The sequence below is a fragment of the Salmo trutta genome, chromosome 19 (assembly GCF_901001165.1).
Source record: "Salmo trutta chromosome 19, fSalTru1.1, whole genome shotgun sequence".
NCBI lineage: Eukaryota > Metazoa > Chordata > Actinopteri > Salmoniformes > Salmonidae > Salmo > Salmo trutta.
Window position 1 is genome coordinate 22,555,634 of NC_042975.1, and position 15,745 is coordinate 22,571,378.

General features: G+C 42.1%; 1 protein-coding gene across 2 annotated transcripts; it reads left to right on the top strand.

Annotated features, from left to right (window-relative positions):
- The first annotated feature begins 968 nt into the window (after positions 1-968).
- Positions 969-11,215, top strand: LOC115154177 (myb/SANT-like DNA-binding domain-containing protein 2). 2 transcript variants are annotated; one of them, XM_029700137.1, is made up of 4 exons: positions 969-1,470; positions 8,521-8,776; positions 9,173-9,239; positions 9,479-11,215. In XM_029700137.1, exons 1-4 carry the CDS (start codon positions 1,015-1,017, stop codon positions 10,428-10,430), a joined length of 1,731 nt encoding a protein of 576 aa, XP_029555997.1. In that variant the 5' UTR covers positions 969-1,014; the 3' UTR covers positions 10,431-11,215. The 2 variants fall into 2 exon arrangements, with proteins under 2 accessions (XP_029555997.1, XP_029555998.1); XM_029700138.1 differs by having other exon boundaries at positions 970-1,455.
- Positions 11,216-15,745: the final 4,530 nt, after the last annotated feature.

The window sequence follows — 15,745 nt, forward strand, 5'->3', positions numbered from 1 at the left end:
TACTCCCCTATCAACACTAAATAATATTGCCTACGTGCTTTCGACAATGCGTTACAAACTCAAACCAAATTTGCCTTATCAACACAGTAGGCCTAAATATTTACTAACGATATCACAATTTAAATATAGCCTGCTTACTCCTCAATCGGATCAAGGACATCTTGGTAATTATTTTCATAGTCTCTAAGGCAACTGTCTGGGTTAGACACTCAAATCGAGTCCCGTGCTTGTAAAAAAAAAATGAATGTCTGTGTCGTCTCCGAGCTCTCAAATACCGTGCCGTCTCTCACTTTATGAATGGTCACTGCTATACGGACTCCTTGGGACGTCCCTAACCTGAACCCTAAACTATAACACTAAACTTAACCATTTTACATGTATACTTGATTGAGGTAGGGACATCCCAAGGACTCCGAATAGCACGGGTCCTCTGGGAAAGCCTATGAACTCCTCTATTCGACTGAAAGCCGTGGAGAAAACTCTTATTGGGTGTCTGATGTAGGCTTCTGAGAACTAGTAACATAGTCTGTGATTGGCTAACAATATTTAGATCTGTATACAGAAAGATAAGATAACATACCATGTCATGAGGTGTTGAGGGAAAGACAGATTACCTATAGATTGGACATAATCTTTTCTAGGCAATTAGTGATAACAGAAAATACACCAGCCGTATGCTACACTATAGCTTAAGGTGGCTACTTCGGAATGTTGGCTTCCACGGGAAAAATTGTACGTTTCTAACATTTATGGTTGAGATTTAATTAATATAAATATAAACTATGCACCTTATGGCTTTCATTAACACGCAGGCGTCACGCAGACGTTAGTAAGGCATTGGTATCATGTCATGTCAGTCAGACGTTCAATGGTAAGTGACAGCCACAAAGTGGTACGGTTGCCTAAGCTTAATTCTGGCACATATCACCCCCCATACAGAAGACGTGTATCACATCCCCTTCCCTTCTGACGCCTGCTACGTTAGGCTACCCTCCCCTTAGCAACAGAAGAAAGATGGCGGCGCCCTGTAACTCTAATCATTCTCCCGAGATATCGACGCCGTTAAAGATGCCGAAAACAGAAGTTCCATCACCAGAATCAGAGGATTTGAGTGACAGCAACCAATATCATTCCAATCCCTCCACACCTAATCGATTCTCGCCTCTCAACGTAGGTATGACGATTTCTGGGAGCGCAGGCCGAAGTGGATCGGCCTTTGCCTCAAATAGCTTCACAGCTTGCCGAGGGATGTCGTGGACCCCATCCGAAACAAATGCCCTTATTGCGGTGTGGGGCAATGAAAGACTGACGGAGGCACGAATGCAGCAATTGGAGGTTGCAGGCACCGTTTTTTCTGGAAAGGCCCCTGGTCCCGCAATGTACGAGCGGGTCTCACGAGCCCTAGCAGAGCTCGGCTACGAAAGGACCCCATCCCAATGCAGGGAGAGGATGAAGGTAATGGGGGACAGAGTAAGCATGTTCATCTATCACATAGGTAGTCATCTGTCAGATGCTTGCCACTCTTCTTAGGCAGTAACTTCGTGCTCTGTTCAATCATGTAATGTTAACCAGGGATGTTGTCAGTGTTACAGTAGCTTCCTAGCTTATGCCCATTGACTAAGTAACGTGAGCTAGCTAGCAAGCTAGCTAGTAATATGTAGCTTGCTAATGTAACGATTCAACCCGTAGGTACGTTTTAAAACAGTCAGTAAATTGTCAAGCTAGCACGTAGTTGATTTTAGCAACGCTGGTGTATTTACATACACTAACGTCACTTTCAGTTGTATTGGGTTGCACAACAGTCCGTGGGAAGCCTTACTGTGCCTGTGTTGTGGGCAGGATGGTTGGTCCTTATGACGGGCGAATTTGTGACAAAATATGTAATAGATCTTATTATTAAACAGACTTTCCAAACGTGGGTCTGTTGTAGACAGTGCAGGACTTTTGTTTTGACATCAGGTAAGCAGACAGGAAGTGTGCCTGCAACAGACTAGAGGCAACGATTTTTATAACTAACCCAAGATAGACCAGAGCCTGTCGTTTCCAAGGGGAGAAAATGAATCATAGTGAGCAGAGCCAAGCACGAGCTAGGGAGGTCCTATTGGCACATTCTAGCATTTATTTATTTGCATATTTCTGTTAGGGAACGCCCTTGCACTACTTCTAAACAATTTTTGGGGGAGAAACTTTGGCAAAGGGTAAATTCTACAAAACACAGTCCACTCCTTTTGTTACAGATTTTAGTTTTGGACACAGAAAACTGTATGGAGATCAAATGGTTCATCGATGAGAAAATTAGCAGAATGTTGGCCAAAATCAATCTCGCTCCATCTTCTCCCACTGCCGGCCACTGGGCTTCCTCTCTTCACTTTGTAGTGAGTGGAAACGCCAACCGGATGCTTCACATTTATACATCCGGTGAAATATCTGTCTCATTGTTCAATCTGTGCTAAAGGTCTTCTCAGGTCCAAAAAGACCTGAACCCGAAAGGACCCGAGGACTATCTGACCTGGACCCGATCATAAACAGACCCAAGTACAATCAGCCCTGAACCCGAATGGACCCTACGACAACCAGACCTAGACTCGACCCATACCCTAACGGGTTCGACCCAAGTGACAACTTTTTTTATCAGCGAACTTGCTCTTCTGGTTAAAGAATATGTTGGCTAGTCCTTAAATCAGTCAATAAATTCACCTTATTAGCGTAAAATAAATATGCTATAGGTTATGCAGAGCCGCGGTCGGGTCCACTCGGATCTATCAAGGGAAAAGTTCGAATTTTGGACTCGCTCAGGTCCCGGGTCGAGCCTCGGGTATTCAGGATTGGGTGGACCTGTGAAGACCTCTACAACAGACCCACGTTTGGAAAGTCTGTTTAAGTGATAATGCCCTCGAAGCCGATGTTTGGAGGATATATTGGCACGCGTTTTGTTCAGCCTGAGACAAAGTCGAAACACCAGCTTCGAGGGCATTATCACTTTCATATAACAACATGTTCAAATAATGATTGACATATTTTCATAAACTTTTTATTTTGATGAATTTATACATACTATTTCATCCTTCCACGAGATATAGTCCCAACACAAATCTAGGGTTTCTTTTGATACCGGCTGGTCATTCATTTCAGTCTTTTTGTTTCATATCTATGGACGCAACCCTACGGAGGTCCAGAGAGGACATATGAATTAAAAAAGTATTCCCTTGTTATGTCAATCACAACTTATTTATCTCATGATCACTACATAACAAAAGTTGTTTTGTCGAGATCGTAAGATCATTTTCTCGTGATCACGGCATAATAAAAATAAGAGTTATATATAGGAGAGACACCAAAAATACTATTCACACACTTCATATATACAGTACCAGTTAAAGGTTTGGACACACCTACTCATTACAGGGCTTTTCTTTATTTTTACTATTTTCTACATTGTAGAATATTCGTGAAGACATCAAAACTATGAAATAACACATGGAATCATGTAGTAACCAAAAAAGTGTTAAACAAATTCTTCAAAGTAGCCATCCTTTATCTTGATGATAGCTTTACACACTCTTGGCATTCTCTCAAACAGCTTCATGAGGTAGTCACCTGAAATGCATTTCAATTACCAGGTTTGCCTTGTCAAAAGATAATTTGTGGAATTTTTTTCCTTAATATGTCTGTGTTGTGACAAGGTAGGGGTGGTATACAGAAGATAGCTCTATTTGGTAAAAGTCCATATTATGGTAAGAACAGCTCAAATAAGCAAAGAGAAAAGACAGTCCATCATTACTTTAAGACATGAAGGTCAGTCAATCCAGAAAATTAAGAACTTTGAAAGTTTCTTCAAGTGCAGTCGCAAAAACCATCAAGCGCTATGATGAAACTGGCTCTCATGAGAGCCACCACAGGACAGGAAGACCCAGAGTTACCTCTGCGGCAGAGGATACGTTCATTAGAGTTACCAGCCTCAGAAATTGTAGCCCAAGCAAATGCTTCACAGAGTTCAAGTAACAGACACATCTCAACATCAACTATTCAGAGGAGACTGCATGAATCAGGCTTTCATGATCGAATTGCTGCAAAGAAACCATTACTAAAGGACACCAATAAGAAGAAGAGACTTGTTTGAGCCAAAAAAAAACACAAGCAATGGACATTATATCGGTGGAAATCTGTTCTTTGTTCTGATGAGTCCAAATTTGAGGTTTCTGGTTCCAACCGCTGTGTCTTTGTTAGATGCAGAGTAGGTGAACGGATCTCTGCGTGTGTGGTTCCCATGTGAAGCATAGAGGAGAAGGTGTGATGGTGTGGGGGTGCTTTGCTGGTGACACTGTCAGTGATTTATTTAGAATTCAAGGCACACTAAAACAACATGGCTACCACAGCATTTTGCAGCGATACACCATCCCATCTGGTTTGCGCTTAGTGGGGCTATCTTTTGTTTTTCAACATGACAATGACCCAACACACCTCCAGGCTGTGTAAGGGCTATTTGACAAATAAGGAGAGTGATGGAGTGCTGCATCAGATGACCTGACCTCCACAATCACCCGATCTCAACCCAATTGAGATGGTTTGGGATGAGTTGGATCGCAGAGTGAAGGAAAAGTAGCGAACAAGTGCTCAGCATATGTGGGAACTCCTTCAAGACTGTTGGAAAAGCATTCCAGGTGAAGCTGGTTGAGAGAATGCCAAGCGTGTGCAAAGCTGTCATCAAGGCAAAGGGTGGCTACTTTGAATAATCTAAAATATGAAATCTATTTTGATTTGTTTAACAATTTTTTGGTTACTACATGATTCCATATGTGTTATTTCATAATTTCAATGTCTTCACTATTATTCTACAATGTAGAAAATAGTACAAATAAAGAAAAACTCGGTTTTGTCCAAACTTTTGACTGGTACTGTACATATTTATATTCTTATGTACAGTTAAATTAGATCTTTAGAAAGAGGAGAGGCGCTGTGATAGAATGTTTTATTTAATCTGTTTTTAAAGCTAAACTTGCTTTTTGCTACGAGTAACCTCTGGTGGCAGAGCATTCCACGATGTCATGTACAGTGGGGGAAAAATGTATTTGATCCCCTGCTGATTTTGTACGTTTGCCCACTGATAAAGAAAGGATCAGTCTATAATTTTAATGGTAGGTTTATTTGAACAGTGAGAGACAGAATAACAACAAAAATATCCAGAAAAACGCATGTCAAAAATGTTATAAATTGATTTGCATTTTAATGAGGGAAATAAGTATTTGACCCCCTCTCAATCAGAAAGATTTCTGGCTCCCAGGTGTCTTTTATACAGGTAACGAGCTGAGATTAGGAGCACACTCTTAAAGGGAGTGCTCCTAACCGCAGCTTGCTACCTGTAAAAAAGACACCTGTCCACAGAAGCAATCAATCAATCAGATTCCAAACTCTCCACCATGGCCAAGACCAAAGAGCTCTCCAAGGATGTCAAGGACAAGATTGTAGACCTACACAAGGCTGGAATGGGCTACAAGACCATCGCCAAGCAGCTTGGTGAGAAGGTGACAACATTTGGTGCGATTATTCGCAAATGGAAGAAACACAAAAGAACTGTCAATCTCCCTCGGCCTGGGGCTCCGTGCAAGATCTCACCTCGTGGGGTTGCAATGATCATGAGAACGGTGAGGAATCAGCCCAGAACTACACAGGAGGATCTTGTCAATGATCTCAAGGCAGCTGGGACCATAGTCACCAAGAAAACAATTGGTAACACACTACGCCGTGAAGGACTGAAATCCTGCAGCGCCCGCAAGGTCCCCCTGCTCAAGAATACATATACATGCCCGTTTGAAGTTTGCCAATGAACATCTGAATGATTCAGAGGACAACTGGGTGAAAGTGTTGTGGTCAGATGAGACCAAAATGGAGCTCTTTGGCATCAACTCAACTCGCTGTGTTTGGAGGAGGAGGAATACTGCCTATGACCCCAAGAACACCATCTCCACCATCAAACATGGAGGTGGAAACATTATGCTTTGGGGGTGTTTTTCTGCTAAGGGGACAGGACAACTTCACTGCATCAAAGGGACGATGGACGGGGCCATGTACCGTCAAATCTCGGGTGAGAACATCCTTCCCTCAGCCAGGGCATTGAAAATAGGTCGTGGATGGGTATTCCAGCATGACAATGACCCAAAACACACGGCCAAGGCAACAAAGGAGTGGCTCAAGACGAAGCACATTAAGGTCCTGGAGTGGCCTAGCCAGTCTCCGGACCTTAATCCCATAGAAAATCTGTGGAGGGAGCTGAAGGTTCGAGTTGCCAAACGTCAGCCTCGAAACCTTAATGACTTGGAGAAGATCTGCAAAGAGGAGTGGGACAAAACCCCTCCTGAGATGTGTGCAAACCTGGTGGCCAACTACAAGAAACGTCTGACCTCTGTGATTACCAACAAGGGTTTTGCCACCAAGTACTAAGCCATGTTTTGCAGAGGGGTCAAATACTTATTTCCCTCATTAAAATGCAAATCATTTTATAACATTTTTGACATGCGTTTTTCTGGATTTTTTTGTTGTTATTCTGTCTCTCACTGTTCAAATAAACCCACCATTAAAATTATAGACTGATCATTTCTGTGGGCAAACGTACAAAATCAGCAATGGATCAAATACTTTTTTCCCCCACTTTATATAAATGAGCAATGCGTTAAATCTATTTTTGATTTGGATACAGTGAAGAAACCAATAGTGGCATGTCTGGTGGTGGATGTACAGTGCATTCGGAAAGTATTCAGACCCCTTCACGTTTTTTTTGTGTTTTTTTTACATTATAGCCTTTTTCTAAAATGTATTAAATTAATTGTTTTCATCACTCTACACACAATACCCCATAATGACAAATCGAAAACAGGTTTGTAGCAATTTTTGCAAAAAAAATAAAAGTAACTGATATCACATGTCATTTTATTAGTCACATGCACTGAATACAACAGGTGTCGACCTTACAGTGAAATGCTGCAAATAGCCATTTGACTAGCAGTATATCCTTCGCGTCGGGCTCGTCAGAGTCGTGAAAGGAAAAAAAGGATTATGTTAGTCCGTGGTGAGTAGTCGCAGTCCTGATGTCTAGAAGTTATTTTCGGTAATAAGAGACGGTAGCGGCAACATTATGTACAAAATAAGTAAAAAAATAAGTTATAACGGAACAAAAGAACACAATCGGCTGGGGGCATGGAAAACGTCTGCCTTCCTCCCCGGCGCCATCTTACAATAATCCATCATAACTTATTTACATGAGACTCAATTTAACTGAGGTGCGTCCTGTTTCCATTGAAAATCCTTGATGTTTCTACAGCTTGGCTGTAGTCCACCTGTGGATAAATGCAATTTGTTGAACGTGATTTGGAAAGGTACACACCTGTCTATATAAGGTCCTACAGTTGACAGTGCATGTCAGCTAAAACCAAGCCATGAGGTCGAAGTAATTGTCTGTAGTGCTCCGAGACAGGATTGTGTCGAGGCACAGATCTGGGGAAGGGTACCAAAACATTTCTGCAGCATTGAAGGTACCCAAGAACACAATGGCCTCCATCATTCTTAAGTGGAAGAAGTTTGGAACCACCAAGTCTCTTCCTGAAGTTGGCCGCCCAGCCAAACTGAGCAATCGGGGGAGAAGGGCCTTGGTCAGGGAGGTGACCAGTGACCAAGAACCCTGCCTTTGGTACTTTGGCTTTCCTTATTATTGCCACAATATTATGGTCACGACAGCCAATGGGAACTGATATTGCTTTGGAGCAAAGCTCTGCAAGCATTGGTGAAGATATGATCAATACAAGTGGATGTCACAGATCCAACACTATTGGTATACACTCTAGTTGGCTGAGTGATAACCTGGGTCATGTTACAGGCATTAGTCACAATAAGAAGCTTCCTCTTGAGAGGACAATTATATGATACCCAGTCGATGTTGTTGGATTGTGCAGTGAGATGGAACAGTAAATAGACATTTCAACATCATAGCCTTGTGGAATAGACACCAGGTAGAACGCGGTTTAATCCAATCAGCATCCAGGATTTGGCCCGCCTGTTGTATATTTAATACCATCCTTTAGATATTTTTTGTCTGTTTCTTCCCGTCATAATGAGCAACCTTCCTGCCCATCGGCACAGTAAGTTGAAATGGAACTTCTGGCTTCCCATGGGCTGTTTTTGTGCAACCCAATACAATTGAAAGCAACGCTAGTGTATGTAAATACACCCACATTGCTAAAAGCACCTAGATAGCTAGCAGGTAAGCTGACTGGAAGTTTGCATAAGGGTGCTGAATTTTGCATCTAGTGCAATTGTAGAGAATAAAATATCCTCAGCTATTTACATTTCAAAGCAAATCATTTCTGTAAATGTATGTAGCCATTCATTCATCGTGATCCCAGTCCTTTTGTGGGTGACTATGCCGTCTCTGGTGTATTTGTGGCATTGGATAGGCCTATAGCTAGTTTAATAGCTAACACTAACTTCAAGATCTTCCTCTGACGTTCACACACCCATTATGACCCGCAGACGCTGCGCCGGTGCTATAGCAGAGTGAAGGAGCATGGCGTCGGCAAGAGGAAGAGTAGCTACTCCATCGAGCAGCTGGAAAAGGTGTTTGGCCAGGGAGGCTGGGACTCCCAGACGTGTGCCCCCGTCCTCATCAACAGTAGTGGCCTGTACCAGGAGATGGAGTCTGACGGCAGCACCATGGAGGACTTCTCCCAAGAAGACTGGTGCAACCAGGTGCTGGCCTCTGCCTTCCAGGAGGGAGAGATGGAAACTGGTGAGTGGTGGTGATGATGATTCTGGTGATGACAAAAGCAGGCAATAGGGAAGGGGTCAGCAGACTTATGTTTTTGTTAAAGTTGTAGGTAGACTATCCAGGGAACTGGTAGTTCTTATTAGGGGTAGCTATGTGAGTGTGAAACGTTTGGAAGCACTGCCTGCATTGTTGGTTAAGGGCTTGTAAGTAAGCATTTCACTGTAAGGCCGAGCGTTCAGACTACACCTGTTGTGTTCGGCGCATGTGACAAATAAAATTTCATTTGATTTAGTATGCAGGCTCTTCCTTCACTCTGTCAAAATGAATACTGTAGGAGTAATGAGCATATATGCCTGTCAGGGTAGCGTTTGATGTGTTATTTTGATGATAAAAAATACTGTTCCTTTATTTCTTCAGAGGAAACACAGCCGCCAAAGAATGCCAGTGTCCTGCAGCTTCGACCTGAGCCCTCGGAGCAAGTCCAGTATGTGTTTTTGCCATAGAATTAATGATACCTGATAACAGTACATGTAACATGGATACAAGGTCAAAATAAATGCTTTTTACTGCCAAGATGTTATTGAAAACAAATCACTGACAGAGACTTTGTCACTGCATTATTCAACCTCCAGTCTTCATAAAAATGTATAATCTGTTCTCATTACCAACCCTCCACTGGTTCCAACCTCATCTTGACCGTTCATGTATTTCTGTCCCTCTCAGGAAACAGGAAGTGATGCAGAATGTGGTGCGCATCCTGGAGTCGGTACAGGTGAAGTGGGAGCACTTCCAGACGTGGACCGACTTCTCCAGATTGCACCTCTCCAACAAGCTAGCCATCTTTGGCGTGGGCTACAACACACGCTGGCACGAGGACGTCTGCTACCACTACGCCGAGATCAGCTCCCAGGTACCCCTGGGAAAGCGGCTGCGCGAGTACTTCAATCCGGAGAAGGCAGAGGGCCGTGTCATCATGACCAAAGTGCAGAAGATGAACTGGAAGAACGTTTATTATAAGTTCCTGGACATCACCATTAGTGAGGCGCGCTGCCTGGAGCTGCACATGGAGGTAGACTGGATCCCCATAGCCCAGTCAAGGGTGACTGGCTGCAGCAACGGGGCCTCCCAGTACCTCCTACCCGGGGGAATCCCCAAGACTTATGGCCTTTATGCCATCGGTTACGAGGAGGTGTCAGCGGAGTCAGACTACACAGGGGAGGATGAGGCCTCAGACTCTCCGCTGCAGCACCAAGACTCTGACCAGAGCTTGCCTCTCTCTGGATCGTCGGGCTCTGGCGGGTCTGGGTTCGAGAGTGTGGTGGGCCCGGGGGTGAGAGTGGGGGAGGGGGAGAAGACGGGGGCCAAAGTGACCTACTGCTACCTGGGCATTGCAGAGGAGAGGACCCTACAGCAGTGTCTGTTCCAGCACTTTCAGAGCTCAGGCAAGCACTACAGCCGCAGGCAGCCCTCGGCCGTCACACGCTTCCTCCAGGGGAACTGCAGCGGCACCGGGCAGCAAGCCAGGGAAGAGGACCTCTCCATGGGCCCTGAACGCTCGGCCATTTACATCAAATTTATCGAGGTGGAGCTAGATTTCCTCTCCGCTGGCTCCCTGGTGGAATGTCTAGAAATTGCAGTTGGTTACTCCTTAAAGTACAACAAAGCGACGTTGTAACGCATGTTGTTTCGATTCCCATTGACTGAAGGATTGAAAGAGGGCCAGAGGGACATGCAGTATCTCTTTCCTCCAATTTAAGTGCAGACCTGAGTTCAAATACTATTTGAAATAATTTTGAGTACTTAGTCTGGGCTTGATTGAGCTTACCTGGGACAATGAAAACAATAGAATAGTCGCAAAACTGCAAACCCCACCCATCTGACACTCCAGGCAGGCTAAAGCAAACACCAAAACATATTTGAAAGATTTAAAATAGTGTTTGAACCCTGGTCTGTATAAACGCTATCTTATCAGGGAATGTGAGAGGGAATGGCTAGTGCTGGATGTATTTCCCTACCTCGAGGATATAGCAGTGGATATATATTAAAAGATTGTGTGTGCGCTTGTTTAAAAACTGCCTTTACATTTCTTAGACTTTGGATGTCTATCTTCAGGTCTAAATTGCCACAAAAAGATCCAGGGGTAAAGATCATGTAAGGAATGTGAACCAATTGAAAAGAGGACCTAAAGGGGAAATATGAATGAATATATAAAATATTGAATATCTCTATATAGAAATATATATTTAAGAATATATATTGATGTTGTCAAGCATTCCAGTATTTGCAAACATATGACATTCAAAGAAGTATGTTAATGTTTTGGTGTTTTATTATATATATTTTTTATTATTGGTTAACAGTCTTTGCGTATTATTGTTTCCAGGTCACAGTCTTGTATGTTTACATGTTTAGAAAAAACAATAAACGGGGCACTGACCGTCATTTGCCACTCACCGGTTAGTTTTAGGTTTCAGTGTGCTCATTTGTGGGTTTGGGTGTTTTCTATCTAGTGATGACCTGTATGTAGGTCCTATTCTTATCAACCTTCCTTGCAGAAAAGCCAATGCTTCATGCACCACTTTGGTCACCAGATGGCAGCAAATAACAGGGTGCTGAGAAGCTACAGGCAGAAGGCGAATCCCTGGCCTGCTACATTAGGTTAGTGAATCCCAAACTATGGGGGGTGATAAGTGCCAGAATTAAGCCTCATGAAGCTACTGATACCTCTCACCAAGTCACCTAACGTCTTCCTTGCGCTATAAAATACCAATGAAGACCAGTTTTTTTTCTAAGGCGTCAATCCGCTGACGCGTTCACATGACACGTACACATCATGTAGACGTAGTGTTCACGTCGTGTAACGTGGCACTGACACGTCGTGTCAGTTTGCTTGTAAGTTTATTATGAAAGATCTTTCCATGAATGCCTTAAAAATGTCTACATGTGTTACGTGTCACGTGTTAGTTTAAGTGTCTGTTTAGTTTATTATTAAAAATCTCACCATTACAAATGTCTACGTGTATATGATTTTGAAGAAAAAAAAAAATTCATTGGCAGAGTAATCTAATCAATTTCATTTGTCGATTTAGCTAAAATAGGCATATCAGCTCTAGAAAACTTTAGGCTAGTTGATATCGCAGCCAGCCACCATTACTGTGTAGATATGCCTATTTCTCACATCAATACAGACACAAGGGCTTCTTTGTTGGAGGTAGCCCTATTCAGAAATAAGAGGTAGCCTAGGTCTCTAGTGGCGCATTTAAATGAACTCGGAACTCTGCAATCTCTAACTTCCGACTTCAGTGTATTCAAGACAACTGGGAACTCTGGGGGAAAAAACAAGCTCAGACTGGGATTTTATTTTGTTTTGAACGGTCATCAAACTCGGAATTCCAATTCAGAAACTCTGGCATCTTTCTCTGACCTGAAAATCACTGATGTTATGATTTGACCTCGTTTTTTCCCCGGAGTTCCCAGTTTAACAGTTTAACAGACACAATCACTGTCAATCCTTAGGCTATACATTTCTGTGGAGATGTCTTATGGTTAAAAGCAGGGCTTGAATTGAGGGGATATGTGAGGATATAGGCCTAACCCTTGTAATGGAGACGGGCAAAAAGCATGCTACCCCTTGTTTACTTAGCCTTAGAAAAAAGCAATCTAGGCTATAACAATGATTAACTCCATGATTATTTCCGCATTGTTTACTAGCCTATTGAAGGTCTTGCTCAGCCTCAACATCATAGGAAAATTTGCTTGTTTTATTAAATGCTCCGCAATTTAGAATATTAGTGGTAGGCTATACCAAAAATACCAAAAAGATAAAATCGGTATGGGTCTATGCATAGACTAAAGATCTTAACAGATAAAAATGTTTTTATTCTGGAGAATCCCCTTGAATCAGGCTATTAATTTCAGTGAGGTTGCGTTCTTACACATAACCTTAGCCTAAAAGTAACTGTAAACACCCCAGCATGTTTTGATCACTGAAGCGCTGAAACACAACATAGCTTCAGCGTGTAAATCAGCTAGAAAGATGTGTCGGCATCGAGTAATTGTCTCTGGCCCCCTCCCAGTTAGGGGGAGTGATGAGCTCTCACAACTCAATCGCTGGTTGAAAACTGTTTTCTGCCCCTCCCAAAAGATAGAATTTGTAGATAATTGGCCCTCTTTCTGGGACTCACCCACAAACAGGACCAAGCCTGGCCTGTTGAGGAGTGACGGACTCCATCCTAGCTGGAGGGGTGCTCTCATCTTATCTACAAACATAGACAGGGCTCTAACTCCTCTAGCTCCACAATGAAATAGGGTGCAGGCCAGGTAGCAGGCTGTTAGCCAGCCTGCCAGCTTAGTGGAGTCTGCCACTAGCACAGTCAGTGTAGTCAGCTCAGCTATCCCCATTGAGACCATGTCTGTGCATCGACCTAGGTTGGGCAAAATTAAAGACATAGATGACATAGATGTTACATAGAATTTATCCTGTGAAACATGTTTTGGAAAGATTCAAGCTGAATATTAAATATAACTGTGATTTCTGTGGAATGGAGGAGACCATTTTGCATTTGTTTTTTGCCTGTATTTATAGTAGAATGTTTTGGATTGACATACAGAATTTTGTTACAAAACAAATAGGACCGGTTGTACTATTTAATGGTTTTGATATAATGATTTATTAAAAAAATTCAGACATAGATAAAGATGTAGTATATTTAATTCAATTGCTAATAATACTAGGTAATTCACATATGCAAATGGTCTAATTCAAAACCTAACTTTTTTCACTTTATAAATGAGTTTAAACAATATGGCACCACTTTAACTAAAATGAAAAACAAATAGGCAATTAAAACTTGTTGTATTATTAATGAATATGATTTGTTTGTTTAGGATTCCTGGCAATGTAAATAGTTTGTTTGTCTGCTTGTTTGCATGTGACTATTCCTCTTTTGTTTGTTGATATTTGTTAATAAAAAATAAATTTTAAAAAGATTTATAAATTAGTTTGACCTTGCCATAGTTCAACAGCTGGAAAGCCTTCATTAACATACTCCCAGAAATAGCAAGACATTCAGTGTTCACTGAATGAAGTAGACTACCCATCCCCACTTACAATTTCCTTCATCAATGAAAATTATTCAAAAAATTACATTATTATTGTAGACTATAGGCTACTCCTTTATCTACCTTGTACAATACTGTAATCATTGAATGAAGTAGCGTACTCGTCCACATTTACCATTTAATTTATCAATTAGATAAATAATACTAGCACATACAGTTACATTATTGTAGAATAGGCTACTCCTGTATCCACACTATATTAGGATACCGTTATGATTTCATTGTTCTTGACAGGCATGATTGTAAGGTCTTCAATCAAAGTTGTATGTCGTACCTCATTCCCTTCTTCAGTGAAAAGTAGTTATGCATCCCCCATTCAATTCCATTTTAGTGTGTAGGCTTAGTAACGGTGGAAAAATAAACCCATAGCTCAAGTTCACAATTACAATGTAAAATATGTATATATCCTACAGCACCGCATGTGTATATTTTCATTTGCAATTTAATTCATCCATGAAATAAATAATACTAGCACATCAAATTACGTTATTATTGTAGACTAGCCTACTCCTCTATCGCCACAGTAAATAATATTGCCTACGTGCTTTCGACAATACGTTATCAACTCAATTATTTTCAAATAAACCAAATTTGCCTTATCAACACAGTAGGCCAAAATATTTCTTAACGATATCACAACTTAAATATAGCCTACTTACTCCGCAATCAGATCAAGGACATCTTGGTAGTTCTTTTCATCCTCTCCAATTAAATTATCTGGGGCAGACACTCTTGAAAATCGCATCTGCCGCTTAAAAAACAAAAAACGAATGAATGTCTGGGTCGCCGCCGAGCTCTCAAATACCGTGCCAGTCTCTCACTCTATGAACGGTCACTGCTATCTGGATTCCTTGGGACGTCTCTACCCTCAACCCTACACACTAAACTATAACACTAAACTTAAACCATTTTACATTTATACTTAATTGAGGTAGGGACATCCCAAGGATCCCGAATAGCAAGGACCCTCTGGGAAAGCCAGTTAAGTTTTCTCTTTGACTGAAAGCTATGAAGACAACTCTTATTGGTTGTCTGATGTAGGCTACTGGGAACTGGTAACAACACAGTCTGTGATTGACTAACTATATATTTGTCACATGCGTTGAATACAACAGTGAAATTACAGTGAAATGCTTACAAGCCCTTAACCAACATCGCAGTTTGAAAAAAAATACCTAAGAATAAGCAAAGAAATAAAAGTAACAAATAATTAAAGAGCAGCAGTAAAATAACAATAGCGAGGCTATATACAGGTGGTACCGGTACAGAGTCAATGTGCGGGGGCACCGGTTAATCGAGGTAATTGAAGTAATATGTACACGTAGGTAGAGTTATTAAAGTGACTTTGCTTAGATAGTAACAGAGAGTAGCATCAGCGTAAAAGGGTGGAGAGGGGGGGCAATGCAAGTAGTCTGTGTAGCCATTTGATTAGATGTTTAGGAGTCTTATGGCTTGAGGGTAGAAGCTGTTGAGAAGCCTCTTGGTCCTAGACTTGGCGCTCCGGTACCACTTGCCGTTTCGTAGCAGAGAGAACAGTCTATGACTAGGGTGGCTGGAGTTATTGACAATTTTTAGGGCCTTCCTCTGACACGGCCTGGTATAGAGGTCTTGGATGGCAGGAAGCTTGGCCCCAGTGATGTACTGGGCCGTACGCACTACCCTCTGAAGTGCCTTGCGGTCCGAGGCCGAGCAGTTGCCATACCAGGCATTGACGCAACCAGTCAGGATGTTCTCGATGGTGCAGCTGTAGAACCTTTTGAGGATCTGAGGACCCATGCCAAATCTTTTCAGTCTCCTGAGGGGGAATAGGTTTTGTCGTGCCCTCTTCACGACTGTCTTGGTGTGCTTGGACCATGTTAGTTTGTTGGT